The 26,220-nt window shown below is 36.6% G+C and overlaps 1 protein-coding gene across 3 annotated transcripts in view; it reads left to right on the top strand.

The window, feature by feature from the left end:
* LOC123546037 (ATP-dependent RNA helicase A protein-like) overlaps positions 1–26,220 on the top strand; it is a 67,973-nt gene that overhangs the window by 17,863 nt on the left and 23,890 nt on the right. For all 3 annotated transcript variants that reach the window (XM_053524513.1, XM_053524514.1, XM_053524515.1), the window contains 15 exons: positions 1,131–1,267; positions 1,774–1,863; positions 3,267–3,428; positions 6,215–6,292; positions 7,712–7,831; positions 8,953–9,024; positions 12,018–12,159; positions 12,596–12,678; positions 13,059–13,215; positions 14,167–14,273; positions 16,341–16,439; positions 16,891–17,005; positions 17,760–17,854; positions 20,103–20,176; positions 20,618–20,770. In XM_053524513.1, the coding sequence (XP_053380488.1) occupies positions 1,131–1,267; positions 1,774–1,863; positions 3,267–3,428; positions 6,215–6,292; positions 7,712–7,831; positions 8,953–9,024; positions 12,018–12,159; positions 12,596–12,678; positions 13,059–13,215; positions 14,167–14,273; positions 16,341–16,439; positions 16,891–17,005; positions 17,760–17,854; positions 20,103–20,176; positions 20,618–20,770 (1,684 nt within the window). The remainder of the gene's footprint in view (positions 1–1,130; positions 1,268–1,773; positions 1,864–3,266; positions 3,429–6,214; positions 6,293–7,711; positions 7,832–8,952; positions 9,025–12,017; positions 12,160–12,595; positions 12,679–13,058; positions 13,216–14,166; positions 14,274–16,340; positions 16,440–16,890; positions 17,006–17,759; positions 17,855–20,102; positions 20,177–20,617; positions 20,771–26,220) is intronic.

Raw genomic sequence — 26,220 nt, 5'->3', positions numbered from 1 at the left:
TTGCTAAAAGTTGCAGGAATATGTAATAAAAACATAGTTTAAAGTGTTTATTATGTATAATTGTAAATTCCCCCCTCCCGAGAGAAAAAAATCCCCCAAAACTGCCGTCGCACGCTCTTTTCCCCCAATGACAGGCTGGGGCCCCTTCCCCCAGTCGTAAAAAAAACCCCTGTGACCAGTCATTGTCTGGCATCATCCGCCTTGTTAACACTAGGTCAAGTTCGAGACTGGGTCATGTGGGGTCAAAAACTAGGTCAGTAGGCCAGATCAAAGGAAAATCTTTATTTAGAGTCCACAGTTTAAGTTCGGAACTCGTGAGAATTGGTCAATGTTTGTCTTGATGACCTCTAGGTTAAGTTCGAATCTGGGTCATATGGGGTCAAAAACTAGGTCACCTGGTCAAATCAAAGGAAAAGCTTGTTAACACTCTTGAGGCCACAGTTGTAACCCAGTCTTTATGAAATTTCGCCAGAATGTTTGTCTTGATGATCTCAAGGTCAAGTTTGAAACTGGGTAACTGTTCTTCTAATTTTTAGCTCACCAGAGCACAAAGTGCTCAAGGTGAGCTGTAATGACCAGTCATTGTCCAGCGGCGTCTGCTAACATTTGCCTTGTTAACACTCTAGAGGCCACATTTGTGACCCAATCTTTATGAAACTTAGTCAGAATGTTTGTCGTGATGATCTCTAGAACAAGTTTGAAACTGGGTCATCTGAGGTCTAAAACTAGGTCAGTAGACCAGATCAAAGGAAAATCTTGTTAACACTCTAAGAGTCCACGGTTTAAGTTTGAAACTCATGAGAATTGGTCAACATGTTTGTGATGATGACCTCTAGGCAAGTTCGAATCTGGGTCATGTGGGGTCAGATACTAGGTCACCTGGTCAAATCAAAGGAAAAACTTGTTAACAATCTAGAGGCAATAGTTGTGAACCAATCTTTATGAAACTTGGTCAGAACGTTTGTTTTGATGATCCCTAGGTCAAGTTTGACACTGGGTCATGTAAGTTAAAACTCTTGGCTTTGTTTTATGAAGGACTATTATTTGCAATGATCCACTTTAGCTTATATTCACTTGTTCTTAAAACATGTCACTCTCATGAAGTTTTTTACATTGGATTTTCTGTTTAGATATTACTGCAAGAGAGCACGGCTCCAATAAGCAAGTAGCGTCCAAGTCATGTGCCTTGTCTCTGGTGAGACAGTTATACCATAGAGGAGTGATTGAGGCCTACACTGGTCAAGTGAAAAAGAAAGAGGCAGACAGGGTCAGTCAAGAGTCTTTCAAACTTTAATCCCATTTTGTAACATTATGGTCTTAATTGCCTTAACAGCCACTGTAAACTGCCACTTTAACATTAAATGGTTCTGGAGAACTTCCAGACAAAATTGTGTAACAGTATCTGTAGAGAGCACTTTAATGTTTTAAGTTACACACTTGGTTTTTGAGCAAGGCAAATGCTTTATAGGATGATTTGACCACAGTAAATTCAATATTTTTTCTCTTTATGTATAGAAGTTACATAGAAGTTATATGGGAGAGAAGTTGATCTAAGGAAGAAATTAAGGCGTGATTATGTTTTAAAAGCATGATTAACAAACTGACATATTATTTTGAAGTGGCTTTAAACAACATCAGTCCTGTCATTTACATTATTTTTACAACTGTGTAATGCTTGTGTTTAAAGTTCAACTACTAAATTAATTTAAAGTTACTTACCTATTAAAAGGAAAGGTTTTCAAATCTTATTGATGTATAGGTTATACATTACAGATTGAACCATATGAAGTTGCTGTAGCACCAGAGATTGTACAGAAGTTGGATGAAACTCTTCAGATGTGGCACATTGATGCCAAAATTCCAGTGGGTATTCTCTTCAAAATTGTATTAAAGCAACTTTCCACAAAACAGTCAAATTATGTTACAGAAAAAAATTGTTCTCCTTTTTCGTGGTCAGATAATTTTGTTACACACCATGTTATACCCCCAGTGTCTGTCTGTCTGTCCATCCATTAGCAATTTCTTGTCCACTCTGTAACTCTTGAACCCCTTGAAGGATTTCAAAGAAGGCCTTCAAAGAAACTTGACACAAATGTTCACCACATCTGGACAACGTGCAGAGTGCATGTTCTGGATGGCTCGCTTCAAGGTCAAGTTCACACTTAGAGGTCAAAGGTCATATTGAGTGTGTTTCGTGTCAGCTCTGTAACTCTTGACTTCCTTGAAGGATTTCAAAGAAAGTTGACACAAATGTTTACCACTTTGAGACAACTTGCAGAGCACATGTTCTGGATGGCTCGCTTCAAGGTCAAGGTCACACTTAGGGGTCAATAGTCATATGAGTGTGTTCCGTGTCCGCTATGTAACTTTTGAACTGCTTGAAGGATTGTACGAGACAACGTGCAGAGCACATATTCTTGATGTCTTGCTTCAAGATCTAGGTCACACTTAGGGGTCAAAGGTTATCGCTCTGTAACTCTTGAACCCCTTGAAGTATTTTTTGTCTTAAAACTATTGCTAGGGGACTTCTGTATTGCAGTCGTTCACTTTTTCTATTATGGTATAAATCACATCACCTGCAACTCTAAAATGATGAAAATCATATCACCAGCGATTCTGTAATAGAATAAATCATTTCCTGAAATTCTATACTGGTGTAAATCGTATCTCCTGAAATTGTAAATTGGTCCTATATTTCTGTAATTGTATGAATTATACCTCCTGTTGTTCTGTAACAATTGTATCTTCTGCAATTCTATGATGTCATAGTTCATATTACTAGTAATTATATCTTCACTTAACTTCATTTGAAGGAAATGTATAGGAATTAGTTTGTCATGTCTCATTCCTTCACTGTCTCTTCCCATCATGTCCCATCTTTGCAACCCGTACAGATGTCATTTTGAAACTTGAAATAGGTTTGTAGGATTGTAAGACAAGTTCACTTGTCAGGTCCCCCCACTAAATTTATTAACTGTTTCAACATATTATTCCCCATTTTCACTTTAAGAATTCCAAAAATTGACATTTCTTTTAATATTTCTGAAACCTGTTATAGCATTTGATTGAAACTTCACACAAACCTTTAAGATTAAACTGTTAGTTTACGCATTAGGTTCAATAACATTGCCTTCTATTTTAACAAAGTTAGTCCCTATTTTTGTTCATGTAAGGATGCAATCACATGCAACATATGTGAAAATAATTTGATTTTATACTGTGATGCTACCTCTGAGAATGCAGACTGATATGAATCTTATTTCCAGGAGCCAAACCAGGATGGCACAGTGTCATTGATCAACAAGACTCTGCTGGATGAATTTGAGCCGGGGATCAAACGTCCAGGAGGCAGTGTACCCTGGGCCCCGCCACAACAGAACTGGAACCCATGGTGTAACTGTAACATTGATGATGGCCCTCTTGCTTTTGTAAGTATATTGAATATTTGAAATATAACTAGATGAAATTATGTTGTAATGATACTGAAACATAAAATCATAAATAAAACTTGCTGTTTATGACAGTGCAGGTATAATGTAATGATGTAAACAGCTTACCTGAAATGAAGTAACTATAGTTTTTCTGCATCTGAAGTTGTAGATTGTGTGATGGCAGTTGTCTCTTATAATTTGTGTTAACAAGAAGGTTGCAGATTGTGTGATGGCAGTTGTCTCTTATAATTTGTGTTAACAAGAAGGTTGCAGATTGTGTGATGGCAGTTGTCTCTTATAATTTGTGTTAACAAGAAGGTTGCAGATTGTTTGATGGCAGTTGTCTCTTATAATTTGTGTTAACAAGAAGGCTGCAGATTGTGTGATGGCAGTTGTCTCTTATAATTTGTGTTAGCAAGAAGGTTGCAGTTTGTATTAGCAAGAAGGCTGCAGATTGTGTGATGGCAGTTGTCTCTTATAATTTGTGTTAACAAGAAGGTTGCAGATTGTGTTAGCAAGAAGGCTGCAGATTGTGTGATGGCAGTTGTCTCTTATAATTTGTGTTAACAAGAAGGTTGCAGATTGTGTTAACAAGAAGGCTGTAGATTGTGTGATGGCAGTTGTCTTTTATAATTTGTGTTAACAAGAAGGTTGCAGATTGTGTGATGGCAGTTGTCTCTTATAATTTGTGTTAACAAGAAGGTTGCAGATTGTGTGATGGCAGTTGTCTCTTATAATTTGTGTTAACAAGAAGGCTGCAGATTGTGTGATGGCAGTTGTCTCTTATAATTTGTGTTAGCAAGAAGGTTGCAGATTGTGTTAACAAGAAGGCTGTAGATTGTGTGATGGCAGTTGTCTCTTATAATTTGTGTTAGCTTGAAGGTTGCAGATTGTGTTAACAAGAAGGCTGCAGATTGTGTGATGGCAGTTGTCTCTTATAATTTGTGTTAGCAAGAAGGTTGCAGATTGTGTTAACAAGAAGGCTGCAGATTGTGTGATGACAGTTGTCTCTTATAATTTGTGTTAACAAGAAGGCTGTAGATTGTGTGATGGCAGTTGTCTCTTATAATTTGTGTTAACAAGAAGGCTGCAGATTGTGTGATGGCAGTAGTCTCTTATAATTTGTGTTAGCAAGAAGGTTGCAGATTGTGTTAACAAGAAGGCTGTAGATTGTGTGATGGCAGTTGTCTCTTATAATTTGTGTTAACAAGAAGGTTGCAGATTGTGTGATGGCAGTTGTCTCTTATAATTTGTGTTAACAAGAAGGCTGCAGATTGTGTGATGGCAGTTGTCTCTTATAATTTGTTTAACAAGAAGGCTGCAGATTGTGTGATGGCAGTTGTCTCTTATAATTTGTGTTAGCAAGAAGGTTGCAGATTGTGTGATGGCAGTTGTCTCTTATAATTTTTGTTAACAAGAAGGCTACAGATTGTGTTAACAAGAATGCTGTAGATTGTATGATGGCAGTTGTCTCTTATAATTTGTGTTAGCAAGAAGGTTGCAGATTGTGTGATGGCAGTTGTCTCTTATAATTTGTGTTAGCAAGAAGGCTGCAGATTGTGTGATGGCAGTTGTCTCTTATAATTTGTGTTAACAAGAAGGCTGCAGATTGTGTGATGGCAGTTGTCTCTTATAATTTGTGTTAGCAAGAAGGTTGCAGATTGTGTGATGGCAGTTTTCTCTTATAATTTGTGTTAACAAGAATGTTGCAGATTGTGTTAACAAGAAGGCTGTAGATTGTGTGATGGCAGTTGTCTCTTATAATTTGTGTTAACAAGAAGGTTGTAGATTGTGTGATGGCAATTGTCTCTTATAATTTGTGTTAGCAAGAAGGTTGCAGATTGTGTGATGGCAGTTGTCTCTTATAATTTGTGTTAGCAAGAAGGTTGCAGATTGTATGATGGCAGTTGTCTCTTATAATTTGTGTTAGCAAGAAGGTTGCAAATTGTGTGATGACAGTTGTCTCTTATAATTTGTGTTAACAAGAAGGCTGCAGCTTGTGTGATGGCAGTTGTCTCTTATAATTTGTGTAAGCAAGAAGGTTGCAGATTGTGTGATGGCAGTTGTCTCTTATAGTTTGTGTTAACAAGAAGGTTGCAGATTGTGTTAACAAGAAGGCTGTAGATTGTGTGATGGCAGTTGTCTCTTATAATTTGTGTTAACAAGAAGGCTGTAGATTGTGTGATGGCAGTTGTCTCTTATAATTTGTGTTAACAAGAAGGTTGCAGATTGTGTGATGGCAGTTGTCTCTTATAATTTGTGTTAGCAAGAAGGTTGCAGATTGTGTTAACAAGAAGGTTGCAGATTGTGTGATGGCAGTTGTCTCTTATAATTTGTGTTAACAAGAAGGTTGCAGATTATGTTAACAAGAAGGCTGTAGATTTTGTGATGGCAGTTGTCTCTTATATAATTTTTGTGAACAAAAAGGTTGAGGTGGAGTTAAGACTGCAAACTTCAAAACACGCTTTACTAGTGTGTGTTTGATACCTTGGTGTTGTAGTGGGACACCTAAGGTGTTCCTCCACTGTCAGAAGCTGGAAAAGTTGCTGTATGACCTAAATTGTGTCATGCGACTCAAAACCTAACAAGAACAAAACAAAACAAATAAATTCACATAAGTTTATTCCGTGGAAGGCAGATGACCTGTTAAGCCTTGAATTTTCTTCATAGTAAAAAGTATTGCATTACAAGTGAGATAAAAATGAATTTATGATATGATGGTTGTAGAATTTTTTTTCTGAACTGACAGTAATCAGTGTCAGGTTATTTTTGTTTGTTTTTAGGCAACACTAGAAGGAATCAGTGAAGACCTTTACAACTCCCTTGAAAACCAGAAAGCCAATGATCCTGACTTACAGAAGGTACTTATTCAATGTCATGCCTAAAAAACTTAATTTTCTATCTCTGAAATGTCAATGTCTTCAAAGTTTATGAAAATACTGTATATACAATATATTACTAGTATATATGTAATAGATAATATGGCTTAGTATTTGACTTTTACCTGTATCAGTTTAAAAAATGGAACATGTTTCTTTTAAGTAATTGTTAGCAAAAATTTCAGTTCAGTAAGTGATGTTGATTTATAACACATACATTCAAGCTTTTGTAATCTACATACAGTCTAACCTGTCTTAAGCAGCCAGCCAAGGGAAGCAGACAATTTGGCCGCTTAAGCCAGGTGACCGCTGATCGTAGGTGCAGCCAGTATATGTTTTTGTCAGACTTCTGACCAGTTTAGCATTTAGGCCCATTTCTTTTTGGGTTTTCCATTATTATTTTACCAGGATACCATGACGCGCATTTGCCTTCGCAATACGAATGGTCTTCTTAGCAATCTAAAACTCCGGCGTTGTTTTTTACCACACAAATTGTTACAGACAATTTTCCAACTTCAAAACAAGTTTGTTTACAATTTTCGCCATTTTGGTAAGGGAAGCTACTTTCAGCGCTTATTGTCTACGCTAAATCTAAGATTGCCGTTACGTTCCGAAAAAAAAAAAATAGAGTGGTTTATATTTTTTTCTAACAAATTTAATTTCTTATAGATTTAATAGTATTTTGATGACAGAAGTATAAAAAATCACAAATATTATGCTACTAATTAGTTATCGAGTATTATCTTTAACCGAGGTCAGACTGTAAACAACACAACTGACACGAGGTGACACACTAATTGCCGATAATTACTGGCCATTTGATCATAACAAAAAGGGGATTATACCTTTGGTTATCAGTTTTAATTGAGAAGCTCATGTCATATTGTCGTTCTTGTGGTGAAGTCACACGAAACTTAGCAATCAGGTGCTTCTCAAAAATCGGGTATCTTCGGCGATTATTGCCTAAAAATAATTGGTTTTGGAAGAAAAATGGCCGCTGAAAGGGGTCAAATACGGCGGTTGGGAGGCAATTTCGGTGGCCGCTGGCCGCGGACGGCAGGTGGCCACTAAATAAAGTGATAAAATAGAGGAAAATCTGTCAGGGGCATCATAAAATGGCTGCTGAACGTAGATGACCGCTGATTGGCGGTGACTGTTAGTACAGGTTAGACTGTAGTGTTGAATATGGGAATTATTTTCATAACCAAAATTTGCAAAATTTTAAATAATTAAAAAAACAAGTTCTCAAGTGATATAGGAGTGATGTTTTGCAAGGACTAATCAAATAAGAGAAATTAGCAAAAAAAAAAAAAAAAAAAATTCATGTGAAAATTTTTGATCTACAGTAAACATTATAGGCTGATTAAAGCCCAGACTGAGATGGTTTTACTTGTATTCCAGATGATTGAAGAACGCTCCCACCTTCCTGTGTGGAAATCTACAGAACATATCCTCCATGCTATCAACAATAATCCTGTGACAATTATCAGAGGTGAAACTGGTTGTGGCAAAACTACACAGGTAAACTGCACCTCTGATAATTCATGTGGGGAAGTTGGCAGTTACTTGCGGAGAACAGGTTTGTACTGGTACAGAACCCAGGAACACTGATTAGGTTAACTGCCCGCCGTTACATGACTGAAATACTGTTGAAAAACGGCGTTAAACCCAAAACAAACAAACAAACATAGGTAAACTGACATTTTGTCATGATTGTGTTTATCTTTCTGAGCCCAATGATAGCAGTTCTCCAAGGTGGAGAGCAGTAGTGTTTTTTTACAAGGAGTCTACATAACAGTAAGACATTATTACACAGGATGTAATAGATTACAGTCGATTATGATTACCCATGGTCTGCTACTCAAGATTGAGTTATGTTTGAGCCATCTAACTTAAATTAAGATCCCTAAGATTGAGTTTTGATGTCGTCTGTTATGGAATGTAAGAACATAACCCACCTTTTGGTTTGTGGAGAAAGCCTACCAGTACTTGACCCATAAAGAATGTCCATCAGTACTGGACTCTTAGTGAATGCCTACCAGCACAGGGCTCATAGAGAAAGCCTACTAGTAATGGGCACATAGAGAATACCCACCAGTATTGGGCCAGTAGAGAATACCCACTAGTACTGGGCCAATATTCATCAATGTTTGAAGTCTTGACTTGCACTTATGAAGTGAAAGTATTCTTTTTGGCGTAACTTTATTAGTTGTAAATTTATACTATGAAATTTTACTTTAAGCTGTCTTAGCAACAGATTGCACAGTCATGCAGTTTCCATTGCAGACCATTTCAGTATGCTTCAAGCTATAATTGAGAAAAGTTATTCTAAACAAAATTAATATAGCATTTTAAGAAAGTTTTGTTTTAGATACATTATACATTGTTCTAAAGGTCTAGGACAAACTTTTTGTATTTTAAAGATATTTTTCATGATATACATGTAATATAATAACTAAAAATATATTACCATGTCGGAACTGTTTTTGACAATTGAATCAGAACAATCAAGATAATTTGAAGGTTTGAGAAATTCCTAAGAATTTTTTTTGAATGATGAATAATATGAAAGATACTATTGTATGCTTACAGAGCTCTCAAGAGATCTGAACTGTAGACTAAATGAGTGTTGTGTTTTACAGGTGCCACAGTTTATATTGGACCAGATGATTCAGACAGGAAGAGGTGCAGACTGTAACATTATCATAACACAGGTACTGTAACATAATCATAACACAGGTACTGTAACGTTATCATAACACAGGTACTGTAACGTTATCATAACACAGGTACTGTAATGTTATCATAACACAGGTACTGTAACGTTATCATAACACAGGTACTGTAATGTTATCATAACACAGGTACTGTAACGTTATCATAACACAGGTACTGTAACGTTATCTTAACACAGGTACTGTAACATTATCGTAACACAGGTGTTTGTACATTATCATAACACAGGTGTTGTTACATTATCATAACACAGGTACTGTAACATTATCATAACACAGGTACTGTAACATTATCATAACACAGGTACTGTAACATAATCATAACACAGGTACTGTAACATAATCATAACACAGGTACTGTAACATAATCATAACACAGGTACTGTATCATTATCATAACACAGGTACTGTAACATAATCATAACACAGGTGTTGCTACATTATCATAACACAGGTGTTGTTACATTATCATAACACAGGTACTGTAATATTATCATAACACAGGTACTGTAACGTTATCATAACACAGGAACTGTAACGTTATCATAACACAGGTACTATAACAGTATCATAACACAGGTGTTGTTAGATTATCATAACACAGGTACTGTAACGTTATCATAACACAGGTACTGTAACATTATTATAACACAGGTACTGTAACATAATCATAACACAGGTACTGTATCATAATCATAACACAGGTACTGTAACATTATCATAACACAGGTGTTGCTACATTATCATAACACAGGTGTTGTTACATTATCATAACACAGGTACTGTAACATTATCATAACACAGGTACTGTAACATTATCACAACACAGGTACTGTAACGTTATCATAACACAGGTACTATAACAGTATCATAACACAGGTGTTGTTACATTATCATAACACAGGTACTGTAACGTTATTATAACACAGGTACTGTAACATAATCATAACACAGGTACTGTATCATAATCATAACACAGGTACTGTAACATTATCATAACACAGGTGTTGCTACATTATCATAACACAGGTGTTGGTACATTATCATAACACAGGTGTTGTTACTTTATCATAACACAGGTGTTGTTACATCATAACACAGGTGTTGCTACATTATCATAACACAGGTGTTGGTACATTATCATAACACAGGTGTTGTTACTTTATCATAACACAGGTGTTGTTACATCATAACACAGATGTTGTTACATTATCATAACACAGGTGTTGTTACATTATCATAACACAGGTGTTGTTACATTATCATAACACAGGTGTTGTTGCATAATCATAACACAGGTGTTGTTGCATTATCATAACACAGGTGTTGTTACATTATCATAACACAGGTGCTATAACATTATCATAACACAGGGGCTATAACATTATCATAACACAGGTATTGTAACATTATCATAACACAGGTATTGTAACATTATCATAACACAGGTATTATAACATTATCATAACACAGGTGTTGTTGCATTATCATAACACAGGTGTTGTTGCATTATCATAACACAGGTGTTGTTGCATTATCATACCACAGGTGTTGTTACATTATTACAACACAGTTGTTGTTTCATTATCATAGCACAGTTACTGTAACATAATCATAACACAGATGTTGTTACCTTATCATAACACAGGTGTTGTTACATTATCATAACACAGGTGCTATAAAATTATCATAACACAGGTGCTATAACATTATCATAACACAGGTATTGTAACATTATCATAACACAGGTATTATAACATTATCATAACACAGGTACTGTAACATTATCATAACAGTGTTGTTGCATTATCATAACACAGGTGTTGTTGCATTATCATAACACAGGTGTTGTTACATTATCATAACACAGTTGTTGTTACATTATCATAACACAGGTGTTGTTGCATTATCATAACATAGGTTTTGTTATATTATCATAACACAGGTATTGTAATGTTATCATAACATGGGTATTGTAACATCATAACAGATGTTCTTTTAATCAGTGTTCTATGTTAAATAAGTAAACTTTTCTGGAAGATTTTACCTACTTGTTTCAAGTTATAGGGCCTTTTTTGACACATAGAGTGAAATGATTGCTTATTAGTGTGAAATGTTTGCAACAAGAAGGTATCTTAGAGAGGTTCCTGCTTTCCTAGCAGGAAAGACAAGGTTTGACAGGTTTTAGGTAGCCTTATTTTAACTGTAGGAATGATGGTTAGTTACATGCATACCCCAGGAACAAACCACTAACTCTTGTTTCTAAATATTATGTTTGCTATATATTTAAACCTGTATTCCACAGTCACCCAAGAAAGCAACACGTTCTGACAGCATCAACTTCTCATAACCTAGCTGAGTGTCTCAACTTATCATAACCTAGCTGAATGGCTTCCTCACACGGAGAATGTTACACCCAAAGCAAGGTTTCAAACTTATAGAACTATTTTGATACTATTTACAGAAACACTTCAACTGAGCTTCTTAATACAGGTGGCTAGTAACATAGGCACAGCTGTATTTTGATAAAAATCCTAATTGCTGATTAACCTTACAATAAAAAGAACAGTTCCTTTGATGTATGGTATTTGCTCAGTTAAAATGTTTCTGTAAATAGTATCAAAATAGTTCTATGAGTTTGAAACCTTACTTTGGTGTAAAATTCTTCATGTGAGGAAACCATTCTGCTAGGTTATGAAAAGTTGATGGTTCTACTCAGGTGCCCGCCTGTGATGAAATAACGCCATGAAGGGCAGTTGGGGTCTTCTGTCACTATCAAAAGCAGGAGAAGCTGCCTAAATTTTTCATTTGAGAACCAGAAAGGCTCATCAGCATATGGAAAAAGAATGCTGATGAGCGCTTTTAGCTCGCCACTGATAGTTAGACTTAAACTGTACTGCTGTTACTTTAAACCTAATAAAAACAAAACAAAAACTAAAAAAACAATGAAATAAACACGAAATATTTTACAGCCACGTAGAATCAGTGCAATCTCTATAGCAGAGAGGGTAGCCAATGAGAGGGCAGAGATCCTGGGAACCAGTGTGGGATACAGTGTTAGATTTGAAACTGTCATGCCAAGACCATATGGTGCCATAATGTACTGTACTGTTGGCAAGTATCTGTTACTCTCTTGTGTTCTGATGTAGATAATGCTTTTTTATGTAATAAGTTGGTTTTCATTCTATGTACACTTTAAAGCCATGTAACTTTGTCTATATCAAATTTGTTGGTTACAGTTTAAACTATATGTTTTAATGATAAAATAAAAAAAAAATGTTGAAGAAAAACTTTTTGTTGTTTGTTGGCATTTGATTTTATTGTTACAACCTGATACATTTTCTGTGAAATTTAGTTCATAGGGAATAATGATGATTTCATGGTATGCCTCTTGATCTCTTACATGCTGACAGTGTTCTTAAGTCATGTAATGTTTTGAGGGATATGAAGCATAGTAAAAAAAAGGTTGTACTGGTAGGTGTAGCTAATCTTTGGTAGGTGTGGCTAGTCTGTGGTAGGTGTGGCTTATAATCTTTACCTGTATTTATAGGAACTTTCTTGAGAAGGTTGGAGAATGGTCTACGAGGAGTATCACATGTGATAGTGGATGAAATACACGAGCGAGATCTTAATGTAAGAATTATTTAATATATTCACTGACTGTGATACAGTAAAACCTGCCTTAAGAAGCCAGTGAAGGGAGGGACACAGTCTGGCTGCTAAAGGAAGATGGCTGCTGAAAGTCTGAAATTAGAACAAAAATGTTCGAAAAAAATGTTTTTTTAAGGAAGTTTGCAGACTTGCTACTTGCTTTATACAAATGGCCAATAAGACAGTGTTGACTTTATTTTTTGTAGAAAAAAGCAAGTATTCTACCTCTGCTAGTTCATGTATTGGCAGTATAGCTTAATGCACTGATCGTATGCATGATCTTTGTTATTGTATAGAGTATTGGGATGATTGACTTCTTGATTTAATCGATATATTAGATGAATATTATTCATGTGTTTCAGACTGATTTTCTACTGGTGTTGCTAAGAGATATGGTAAACACGTTCCCGGATCTGCGTGTAGTGCTGATGTCAGCTACTGTAGATACAACACTGTTTACAGATTACTTTGGTAACTGCCAGGTAGTGGAGGTCTACGGCAGAACATTTCCTGTTCAAGGTATTAAACTGAATCTGAACAAACTGGCTAAATATTAGCATCAAACTTTTCTAATCAGACATGATACAAGTATATTTCAAACACCATTGACATTTTCTTATAAAGATTAAAGCTTACTTGATGAGATCATTCCTTTGATTTTCATGTTGCTTAATCCCCAGCAGAACTTTGTTAAAACTTTTTCAAGTTGTACTTTACCATGTATGATATATATTAGATTTGCTTTCTTCAGGTTTGATCCTGACTAAGTCACTACCTTCTTTTTTATACATGCCAGTTAAAATGCCTTGAATACCATTAATTAAGACAGATCTAATTGTGGGGCCTCTGTGGCCAAGTGGTTAAGGTCGCTGACTTCAAATCGTTTGCCCCACATCGATGTGGGTTCGAGCCTCACTCGGGGATGTTGAATGCTTTATGTGAGGAAGCCATCCAGCTGGCTTACAGAATGTTGGTGGTTCTACCTGGGTGCCAGCTTGTGATAAAATAATGCACAGAGAGGCACCTGGGGTCTTCCTCCAACATCAAGCCGGAAAGTTGACATTTGACCTATGGTTGTGTTGGTGCGACGTTAAACCCAACAAAATAAATAAATAAATAGATCTCATTGTAGCTGTTGAAATGGCAGCAGACTTAACATAGATTTGTCAGAGACTAAGTCACTAAATCTTGCCCCTCACAGCTGTGCATTCAAAACCTCATGGGGGATTCTAGAATCCTTTCCTGTGAGAAAGCATCCAGCTGGCTTACAGAAGGTCAGTTGTTCTGCTCAGTGGTAGTATGTTAAATGCAACAAAAACTCAACAGAGGTTAGCGAAACAACACCTGTATCTTTCTTCATTTCAGTAGAACAAGGGTAATTGTTTTTGGTTTTTTTTACATACTTTGACTTTAGTAGATGAGTCATTATGCTGTTAAAGTGTACATAATTTGTGATAAATCATGTTATAGAGTACTACCTTGAGGACTGTATACAGATGCTGAACTTTATTCCTCCACCAAATGATAGAAAGAAGAAAAGGGACAGGGATGAAGAAGATGAGACAGGAGACAGTGAGGTAGGCTTCTAAATCAAATATACCTCTACAGTATGTACCGCCTCAATAGCTCTGAAGTAGAATTCCGCTTTGGATGCAGGAGGTCCAGTGTTTTCTCTCTGGCTGTGTCACACCAAAGATGTGAAATATGATACTGGTAGCTCCCTTGTTTGGCATTGGGTATTGAAATGGTTGTATTGTTAGGAAAAATAAGCCCTTATGGATACTTACTTAGTCACACAAGAGCTTTGTAGTTCCTATTGTCTATTGATGGTATGCAAGGTTAAGTAAAGCTTACCTTTACCTTCATAATGAGCCACTTTTTAGCTCGACTATTTGAAGAATAAGTAGAGCTATCCTACTCACCACAGCATCGGTGTCAGCATCGGCGTCACACCTTGGTTATGTTTCGTACCAGTCAACTTTGGAACAAAGTCTTTTGAGATAAAGCTTTGAAACTTTCAGCATTTGTGTACCATCACCATGTCCAGATTTAGGCAAGAGTACATAACTCCATCAAGGATTGGCTGAATTATGGCCCCTTTTAACTTAGAAATCTTGGTTAAGTTTTTCGCACTAGTTCACATTTTGTGTTAAGTGTTTGACATATGGCTTTTAAACTTTTAACACTTATTATAGCATTCTCTATCTGTAGGCAAGAGTACATAACTCTGACAACTATTTTGGCTGAATTATGGCCCATTTTGGACTTGGAAATTGGTACAATTTTTGTACAAGTCCATGTTATGTCAAAACTATTTGACATGTGGTTTTGAGAGTTTGAACAATTGTTTATCATCATGATTTCTATCTGTAGGCAAGAGAACATAACTCTGTCAAGGATTTTGGCTGAATTATGGCCCTTTTTGGACTTTGAAATTGGTTCAGTTTTCGTACAAGTCCATGTTTTGTCAAAACTATTTGACTTGTGGCTTTGAAACTTTAAACACTTGTTTATCATCATGATTTCCATCTGTAGGCAAGAGTACATAACTGTCAACTATTTTGGCTGAATTATGGCCCTTTTTGAACCAGTTAAGTTTTTCATACCAATCCATATTTTGCCTAACCTGTTTGTCATATGGCTTTGAAACTTTGACCACTTGTTAACCATCATACTCTACATATGTAGGCAAGACTACATAACTAGGACAAGGACTTTAGCTTAGTTATGGCCCTTTTTTGACATAGAAATTAGTTATGTTTGCATACCATTCCGTATTTTGTCTAATCTGTTTGATATATGGCTTTGAAACTTTGAACACTTGTTTACCACCATGGTCACACATAGTGCAAGACTTATCTAAATTCTGCATTTTGTCTTATTCTTTTTCTTTTGTCTGAAAATCTCTGGTAATATTTTTACCCTATACTTCTATCAATGCTTCGAATAGTCAAGCGCGCTGTCAACAGACAGCTCTTGTTGCCTTAGTTTTTCATTTTGTTATTTTGTATGTAATACACATAGAAACTACAATGATGAAGATAGCCAACTCTCATTTATGAACTGATCCCAAGTAAATTGTGATTTATTTCAGTAAGTCTATATCTGTCAATGCATATCCTACAGTGGTATATCCTATATAAGATTTGTGATATAGAACAATGCATATCCCGCAGTGGTATATCCCGTATAAGATTTGTGATATAGAACAATATCCCGCAGTGGTATATCCCATATAAGATTTGTGATATAGAACAATGCATATCCCGCAGTGGTATATCCCATATAAGATTTGTGATATAGAACAATGCATATCCCACAGTGGTATATCCCATATAAGATTTGTGATATAGAACAATGCATATCCCACAGTGATATATCCCATATAAGATTTGTGATATAGAACAATGCATATCTCACAGTTGTATATCCCATATAAGATTTGTGATATAGAACTTGAATCATTTATTTCATTTAATGTGTTTTATATAGCTCAGTTAATGAAAAACAATTAGCTAGTAGACAAGTGACAAAGTTGTAACAATATTCTTTACGTACTTGTCTACAAATAGAGTTGTAATACATACATAGATAAATCCATACTTAGATTGGTTCTAGATATTTATAGCTGTTTTTATTCACAGGATAACATGAACCTTGCTATTTCCAACGAGTACAGTGAACAGACTAAACGAGCCATGGCAATGATCAGTGAAAAGGAAACTTCATTTGAACTTATTGAGGTATCTGTTCAGTCTTAAGCATGAACTGATTTTAATACTTGTTTTATAAGTTCTGATAGGAATATTCTGTAGTATTCAAATTGTGTACAATAGTGGTATAATCTTCAAGTGCACTTTGATTTTGTGCCCCTTGTTAATGATAACTTCCCCACATAATTCAGAGGTGTAAGTATGACTGAGTTTCTATGTGCCTTCTATCATATTGTGATGGAGAACAGTTGCTTCACCTAGTGGGGATCAAACTTCCCTGACCCCATGATTATTAATATAATGCCTTGTCTGTTTTAGAATTAGAAATGCTTTGATTTGATTGGTTGGGAGGGTGGTGCAGGCATATGTCCTAAAAACAATGAGTTGAAAATATTGATACTGACTGCCCCTTTGTTTTATAATTACTTTGTGCATAGATGAATGAATGGTATATATCATATCATGTTATTGTTGTATTAAGGCATTGATCAAGTACATCAAGACCCTGGAGGTGGAAGGAGCTATCCTTGTCTTCTTGCCGGGATGGAATCTCATCTTTGCTCTACATAAACACCTTGAAATGCACCCAGAATTTGGTATGTAAGAACATTCTTGCCACAGGTGAAACGTTCACATCTGTTTATTAGTATGAGTTTTGTAACACAATTATAACATAGAACCCTGTTTTGTTGTTTGATATTTACAGTACTATTGTCTCAAAACAGTTAACAGCATTGGAACATTTAATGTAGATTGAAGGTTGTACTGATGTGCCAACCTTTGCTTTAGATTATGCACAAAGAGTCTTCTTCCTCTGTTAAAGGCGGGAAAATCAACACAGAACATAAATTTTGCGATTGTGACTTTAAAACCGAAGCAATGAGAAAAACATATGCAGTTTTTGATAATTTGTTGTCTGCTAAATGAAATATACGTTGAAATATTCATGTTAAGTAATTTTTGATGTATAAACTTGAATATCAGGAAAATTTTAATGGTAGTTTGAAGATATTTGCTATTGCTGAATGGTTGACTAAATGGAATCTTGGAATAAATAGACCACTAAGTACAACTATAAAAGGAGTAAACATTACTGTCTGAGCACAGTGATGACAGAGTTAAGGGTTTAGGCCCATTGTGGCAATGGCAGCCTCTGTTTAATATTCTCTGAATGATGTTTTTGTATTGCAGGGCTAGTACCAAAAGTCTTGTACTAGAGAATAATGGAATGATAAAAGAGAATACATAATCAAATGGACTTTTTTTATTGTCATTATGGATGTACTACCTTAACTGAAGATCATTTTGAAACTGATCATTTGAAATGTGCATTTTCATAATGTTATTTAGGAGGTAGAAACTTCCGATTGTTACCACTGCACTCACAGATCCCGAGGGAAGATCAGAAACGTGTGTTTGACCCTGTACCTCAAGGTGTCACAAAGGTAATATTATGGATTCATTGACCTGAAGTATTTATGTCTCCCCCCTACAGTGGGAGAGACTTATTGTTTTTGCCCTGTCTGTCCATCCGTCGGTCCGTCTGTCGCACTTCATTTCTGATCAATAACTGTAGAACCATTTGACGTAGAACCTTCAAACTTCATAGGGTGATAGGGCTTACAGAGTAGATGACCCCTATTGATTTTGGATCACTCCATCAAAGGTCAAGATCACAGGGGCCTGAACATGGAAAACTTAACCCAGAATATTGAAACTTCATACAATGATTGGACATGCACAGTAGATGACCCCTATTGATTTTGGGGTCACCCGATCAATGTCAAGGTCACAGGGGCCAGAAAATGGAAAACCGTTTCCAATCAATAACTTGACAACCATTTGACCCAGAACCTTCAAATTTCATAGGGTAATAGGACTTACAGAGTAGATGACCCCTATTGGTTTTGGGGTCACTCGATCAAAGGTCAAGGTCATAGGGGCCTGAACATGGAAAACCATTTCCCATCAATATCTTGAGAACCACCTGACCCAGGATGTTGAAACTAGATAGGATGATTGGACATACAGAGTAGATGACCGCTATTGATTTTGGGGTAACATGATCAAAGGTCAAGGTCACAGGGGCCAGAACATAGAAAACCGTTTCCAATCCACAACTTGTGAACCACTTGACCCAGAACATTGAAGTGTCATGGGATGATTGGACATGCCAAATAGATGATCCCTATTGCATTTCAGTCACTAGGCCAACCATCATTGTCTCACTGATTTCCGCTCCTGTCCCCTATTGACCTCTTGCCTATTACTACTGTGTTTTGGGGGAGACATGCACTTTTCTACAAAAGTGTCTTCTAGTTACTGTCTTTTTCTAAATTATGGGTATCTGCGAATAATCTATTCATAGAAACTGGGAAGACTTTGTAAATCTTGTAGTGTACCCAATTGAATCAGTGTTTCTTTTTTCATAAGTTTGTAAAGATTAAAGAAAGAAATTCTTCAAACAATATTTCTGTCATTGACCTACCCTGATGAAATTTGAATTACTGTTAAATTTTATGTAAAAATCTGTTCTTGTTGACCTATCAGAATATATTTACTTGGCAAATAAAGCCAGAATAAACATTTGAAAAGGCATGTCAACCATTTTTGTCATGTATTTTTCCTCCTGTCTGTATACTTCAGCAACTATTAACTAAAAGGATAACTACTTCACTCCAGAAAATGTATTTTTCATGGTTTTTTAGCTCATCTGATTTTTTGAAAAAAAAATGATGAGTTATTGTCATCACTTGATCGGCGTCTGCATCGGCGTTGGCGTTGCCTGGTTAAGTTTTATGTTTAGGTCAGCTTTTCTCCTAAACTATCAAAGCTATTGCTTTAAAACTTGCAACACTTGTTCACCATCAATAGCTGACTCTGTACAGCAAGAAACCTAACTCCATCCTGCTTTTTGCAAGAATTATGGCCCCTTTTGGACTTAGAAAGTCAGATTTCTTGGTTAAGTTTTGTGTTTAGGTCAGCTTTTCTCCTAAACTATCAAAGCTATTGCTTTAAAACTTGCAACACTTGTTCACCATCAAAAGCTGACTCTGTACAGCAAGAAACATAACTCCATCCTGCTTTTTGCAAGAATTATGGCCCCTTTTGGACTTAGAAAATATCAGATTTTTTGGTTAAGTTTTGCGTTTAGGTCACATTTTCTGCTTAACGGTCAAAGCTATTGCTTTAAAACTTGGAGTAGTTATTCACCATTAAAAGTTGACTCTGCACAGCAAGTACCATAACTCTACATTGCTTTTGCAAGAATTATGGCCCCTTTTGGGCTTAGAAAATCATGAATAGGACAATATTTCTATTATACAGAGACAAAAAAATCAGATGAGCATCGCAAGGCAGTGCTCTTGTCTCTTTAGATATTTTTTTATTGCTACAAACATTTTATGATATTTTTTGCAAATGAAGTCATTGGTGTTGCTATTCTACAATTTCCATGAAATTTATTAATTTTCTTTTCGTGCTGTTTAGCAATGTTACCATATTGTTTTTTGTTTTATCGAGTGCAATAGCTTTTTTTGTACCAATCTATTTCCTCCCCCCCCCTACCACACAGAACACATTAACTAGGAAGTTTGTATTCTCTTCAGGCAGTTTTTCTTTCCTTGCCTTTTTAAGGGGAAAAATTAACAGTTATCGGACACAGACTAAAAGCAATGATTGTTTGAATTACAGATCATCCTGTCCACCAATATAGCAGAGACCAGTATCACCATCAATGATGTTTCTTTTGTCATAGATTCTTGCAAGTAAGTGTTATCATAAAAAATTTCAGTAAAATTATATACCGGTACTAAAATATAGACACTTGAAAATTATTGATACTGTGAAATCATTTAACTTCATATGCATAAAATATTGTGATTTTGTCCAGAACAGCTATTTTGCAAGGACATGAATTCATGGATTTCAAAATTTGAAGTTAATATAAACGTGTGTGATAATTATTACTTTGTTCAGATTTAATTTCATGAATATGTGAACCATGAAAATCCAAGAAGATTAGGTCATTCAGTGATTCATATTCACAGCATAAAGACCCAGGACTATACATGTATTTCACTCCTTTGTTCATCTGTTTTACAGGGTTTTTTTTACAGTTATAGATTTGTTTCAGGATAAGTGTAAGAAGTGCAGAGACTATATAAAATAATAAAAGAAATGAAATTTTTTATTTATTATACTTCCAGAGCTAAAATGAAACTTTTCACTTCACACAACAATATGACAAACTATGCGACAGTATGGGCCTCCAAGACCAACCTAGAACAGAGGAGGGGCCGAGCTGGGCGTGTTAGAGAGGGTTTTGCTTTCCACCTGTGTTCAAGGGCAAGATTTGATAAGTAAGTGACAAGTCATGGAATTAAAAATTTGTTGTCAATATATATATCTGATTCGATCAAAGGTAGCATCTCTTATAACAATATGATACAGTTACTGCTTGTGTTAATATGTGCTGGCAGTACTTTTTATGGGGCCTGTGTAAAATCACTTGTAATGAGACCAATGCTGCTGTTAATATTTTTAGCTCACCTGAGCCAAAGGCTCATGGTGAGCTTTTTTGACTGCTCAATGTCTAATGTTCCTCTATGAAGATTGTTCAAATTGTGCCCCTAGGATGAAAAGAGGGTCACAAGTTTTACATAGACTTATACAGGAAAAAACTTTAAAAAGCTTCTTGCCTGAAACTGCTAGGCCTAGGCTTTTGATATTTGGTATGTTGCATTGCCTTGTGGTCCTCTACAAGAAGTGTTCAAATTATGTCCTTAGGGTGAAAAGAGGCCCTGCCCTGAGGGTCCCAAGTTTAACATAGACTCATATAGGAAAAATTTAAAAAAAAGTCTTCTTGTCTGAAAGTTCAAGGCATAGGCCTTTGATATTTGATATGTAGCATTGCCTAGTGGATCTCTAACCAGATTGTTCAAATTATGCCCCTGGGGTGAAAAGAGGCCCTGCCCTGGGGGTCACTTGTTATATGAGTTATATAGGAAAAAATACTTCAAAAATCAGATCATGTTTCCTAGACTGTTTAATTATGATTGCCTGATGACCCCAAGTGATTAGGGGTCACTTGACTGTGACCTTGACCTACTTCCTTGTTTTTTTTAAGTTACAGCCTTGAAATTTGGATGACATGTAGTTTTGCACACCGATCTTAAAACTTACTTTCAGTGACCATGAATATGACCTACTGACCTACTTTCTAATATTTTAGCATCACTTTGCCATTTGAAACATGTGGCTCATATTTCTCAGGTGAGCGATTCAGGGTCATCATGACCCTCTTGTTGTTCTTTCTTATAAGGAAGCTTATAGAAGGTCAGTGGTTGTTTAAGCCTGAAATATTGTAGGTTGGGATAATTTTTTGACTTTTTAGCTCACCTGAGCCAAAGGCTCATGGTGAGTTTTTGTGACCGCTCAATGTCCATCATGTGTCGTCCGTCCGTCAACATTTCCTAAAAGAATCTTCTTCTTGAAAACCACTGGGCAGAATAACACCAAACTTCAAAGGAATGATCCTTGAGTGGCCCTTTTTCAAAATTTTTCAGAGAATTGAATTCCAGGCAGAACTCTGGTTGCCGTGGCAACTGAAAGGAAAAACTTTAAAAATCTTCTTATTCAAAACCACAGGGCCTAGGGCTTTGATATCTGGTATGTAGCATCATCTAGTGGTCCTCTACCAAGACTGTTCAAATTATCCCCCTAGGGTCAAATGTGGCCCCACCCCGGGGGTCACATGGTTTATATAGGGAAAACTTTGAAAATCTTCTTGTACAAAACCACATGGCCTAGGGCTTTGATATTTGGTTTGTAGCATCATCTAGTGGTCCACTACCAAGATTGTTCAAATTATCCCCTAGGATCAAATATGGCCCTGCCCCGGGAGTCCCAAGTTTTACATTGACCTATATAGGAAAAAAAGTTAAAAAATATTCTTGTCTGAAACCACAAGACATTGGCCTTTGATATTTGGTTTGTAGCATTGTCTTATGGTCCTCTAACAAAATTATTCAAATTGTACACCAGGGGTGAAAAGAGGCCCTTCCCTGGGGGTCCCAAGTTTTACATAGACTTATATAGGAAAACACTTTAAAATTCTTCTTGACTGAAACAACAAGATGTAGGCTTTTGATATTTGGTTTGATGCATTGTCTAGTATTCCTCTACCAAAATCATTCAAATTATGCCCCTGGGGTTAAAAGAGGCACCACCCTGGGGTCACTTAGTTATTATATGAGTTATATAGGAAAAAATACTTAACAAATTATCTGATCCTATTTCCAAGACTTCAGTTATAATTACCTGATGATCCCAAGTAATATCATGCCACTTTACTTTCATTGACCATGAATGTGACCTACTAACTTTCTTGACATTTTAGCATCAGTTTGACATTTGAAACATGTAGCTCATACTACTCGGGTAAGTAATTTAGGGTCATCATGACCCTCTTGTCTATAAGTTCATCTGATTTTTGAAAAAATTCTACAATGAATTGTTGTCACTTGATCGTCGGAGTCGGTGAATTTTTTTGTTAAGGTCCACCTTTTCTCAAAAACTATAAAAGCTACAGCTTTGAAACTTTGCACATTTGTGTAGCATCATTAGGGGACTATCTAGGTTAAGAATAATAACTCTGCATTTAGAATTATGGCCCTTTTCATACTTGGAAATCTTTAGTTTCTTGGTAAAATTTTTATACACACAAAGGGATGTATTATGTTATACACCCGGTGTCCATCCTTGCGTCCATTTGCAATTTTGTGTCCCCTCTGTAACTCTTGAACCCCTTGAAGGATTTCGAAGAAACTTAACACAAATGTTCACCACATCGGGATGACATGCAGAGCGCATGTTCAGGATGGCTCTCACTAAGGTCACACTTAGGGGTCAAACGTCATATGAGTGTGATTTGTGTCCGCTCTGCAACTTTTGCCCCCCATGAAGGATTTCGAAGAACCTTTACACAAATGTTCACCACATCAAGATGATGTGCAGAGTGCATATTCAGGATGGTTCGCTTCAAGGTCAAGGTCGCACTTAGGTGTCAGTAGTCATATAAGTTTGTTTCGTGTCCGCGCTGTAACTCTCTCCCATGAAGGATTTCAAAGAAACTTGACAAATTTTCAAACAACATGCAGAAGTGCATGTTCTGAATGGTTCGCTTCAAGGTCAAGGTCACAATGAGGGGTCAAAGGTCATTGCTCTGTAACTCATGAACTCCATGAAGGATTTCGAAGAAACTAGACTCATATGTTCTGGATTGCTAGGTTACATATTCTTCAGCACTTGCAGACAAACAATGGCACCCATAAGGAGGGCTCTTGTTTCATAATGTGATAGATAAGTGATATGTTCAGGTTATTAAGAATTTGCAAATGGTAAATGCTTATACTTTTGGTGATTATGATGCTTGATATTCACAGGTGTTTTTAATTTTGCAGCTTGTTCTGTTTGCTAACATCACCTAAAATAAAGGCTCACAAATATTCAGCAAAATTACTATATTGTATACGTGTATTCCTCCAGAGGAATGTTAGTGATTTTATTAGTTTGAGAGAAGTACAAGGAATGCTCCAGTTCTGAAACCTTTCCGGATTATTAGTCCCCTACTGGTTGAAAACCAGTTTCGGGGACTATAGCAATGCGCTTTTCCATTCGTCCGTCATTCCGTCCGTCTTTCCGTCCATCCGCAATTTCGTGTCCGGTCCATAACTCTGTCATCCATGAAGGGATTTTAATATTACTTGGCACAAATGTTCCCCATCATGAGACGACGTATCTTGCACAAAACCTGGACCCCTAGCTTAAAGGTCAAGGTCACAATTTGAGGTCAAAAGTCAAGAAGGCTTTTTTCCTGTCCGGTCCATAACTCTGCCATCCATGAAGGGATTTTAATATTACTTGGCACAAATGTACCTCATAATAAGACGATATGTCATGCACAACTTTCAGACCCCTACCTCAAAGATCAAGGTCACACTTGGCAGTCAAATGTTAACATGGCATGATCAGGGTCTGTTTCCTGACCGGTCCATAACTCAGTCATCCATGAAGGGATTTTAATATTACTTGGCACAAATGTTCCCCATGATAAGACGACATGTCATGCGCAAAACCCGGACCCCTAGCTGAAAGGTCAAGGTCACAATTTGAGGTCAAAGGTCAACAGAGCTTTTTTCCTGTCCGGTCCATAACTCTGTCATCCATGAAGGGATTTTAATATTACTTGGTACAAATGTACCTCATAATAAGACAATACGTCTTGCACAACTTTCAGACCCCTAGCTTAAAGGTCAAGGTCACACTTGGCAGTCAGATGTTAACATGGCATGAACAGGGTCTGTTTCGTGTCCGGTCCATAACTCTGCCATCCATGAAGGTATTTTAATATTACTTGGCACAAATGTTCCCCATGATGTGTCATGCGCAATACCCTGACCCCTAGCTCAAAGGTCAAGGTCACAATTGGAGGTCAAAGGTCAATAGGGTTTTTTTTCCTGTCCAGTCCAAACTCTGACATCCATCAAGGGATTTTAATATTACTTGGCATAAATGTTCCCCATGATGAAACGACGTGTCATGCGCAACACCCAGAACCCTAGCTTAAAGGTCAAGGTCACACTTGGAGATCAAAGGTTAATGGGACATTATTTCTGTCGGTGTATAACTTTGTCATGCAAAACAGGTTTGAATATTACTTGGCACAAATGTTTGTTTGTTTGTTTTGGGTTTAACGCCGTTTTTCAACAGTATTTCAGTCATATAACGGCGGGCAGTTAACCTAACCAGTGTTCCTGGATTCTGTACCAGTACAAACCTGTTCTCCGCAAGTAACTGCCAACTTCCCCACATGAATCAGAGGTGGAGGACTAATGATTTCAGACACAATGTCGTTTATCAAATAGTCACGGAGAACATACGCCCCGCCCGAGGATCGAACTCACGACCCCGCGATCCGTAGACCGACGCTCTACCTACTGAGCTAAGCGGACGGGCTCATTGGCACAAATGTTCACCACTATGAGAGGGAGTGTCATGCACAAGAACCTGGTCCCTAGGTCAAAGGTCAAGGTCACACTCAGATGCCAAAGGTCAAATACAAGAATGACTTTGTCTGGAAAACTTCTTCTTCATGCATAGAGGGATTTTGATGTAACTTGACATAAATGTTCACTATCATGAGACAGATTGTTGTGCACAAGAACCAGGTCCCTAGGTCTACAGTCAAGGTCATGCTTAGAGGTCAAATGCCAAATTCAAGAATGACTTTGTCTGGAGCATTTCTTCTTTATGCATGGAGGGATTTTGATGTAACTTGGCACAAATGTTCACCACCATGAGGCACTCTTGTTTTTTTAGTTATTTCCCTTTGTTTTACTATAAATAGCTTGTATTGAAACTTACTTATTACAGGCCGTAGGGAAAAATCGAGACCAGTTTTCTGTGGTACAACATGCATGTTACATCCAATTTTTAGGTGTATTTTGACCTATCTCACCTGGTAAAGAGTTTTATATGGACTTATATGGATTTTTTTTTACTATAAATAACATTACCTTTTTGATAATCGGCCAAATATGCTATATGAAAACAACTATAGGGTTTTATATATACAAATTTTAATCCAAGTCTTTTGTTTATAGCATACTGTATATATAGTACAATATTGTTTATACATCATTGACAGTTATCAGTTCATTATGCTATACTGCAGTAGAGAAAATTAGGTGCCTTCCAGTAGGGGACTTTGTATTGCATGGCAATACTTCATTCACTTGTTTTGATTGCC

The sequence above is a fragment of the Mercenaria mercenaria genome, chromosome 15, assembly GCF_021730395.1.
Source record: "Mercenaria mercenaria strain notata chromosome 15, MADL_Memer_1, whole genome shotgun sequence".
NCBI classification, from domain to species: domain Eukaryota; kingdom Metazoa; phylum Mollusca; class Bivalvia; order Venerida; family Veneridae; genus Mercenaria; species Mercenaria mercenaria.
This window is presented reverse-complemented; position numbering and strand designations above follow the sequence as displayed.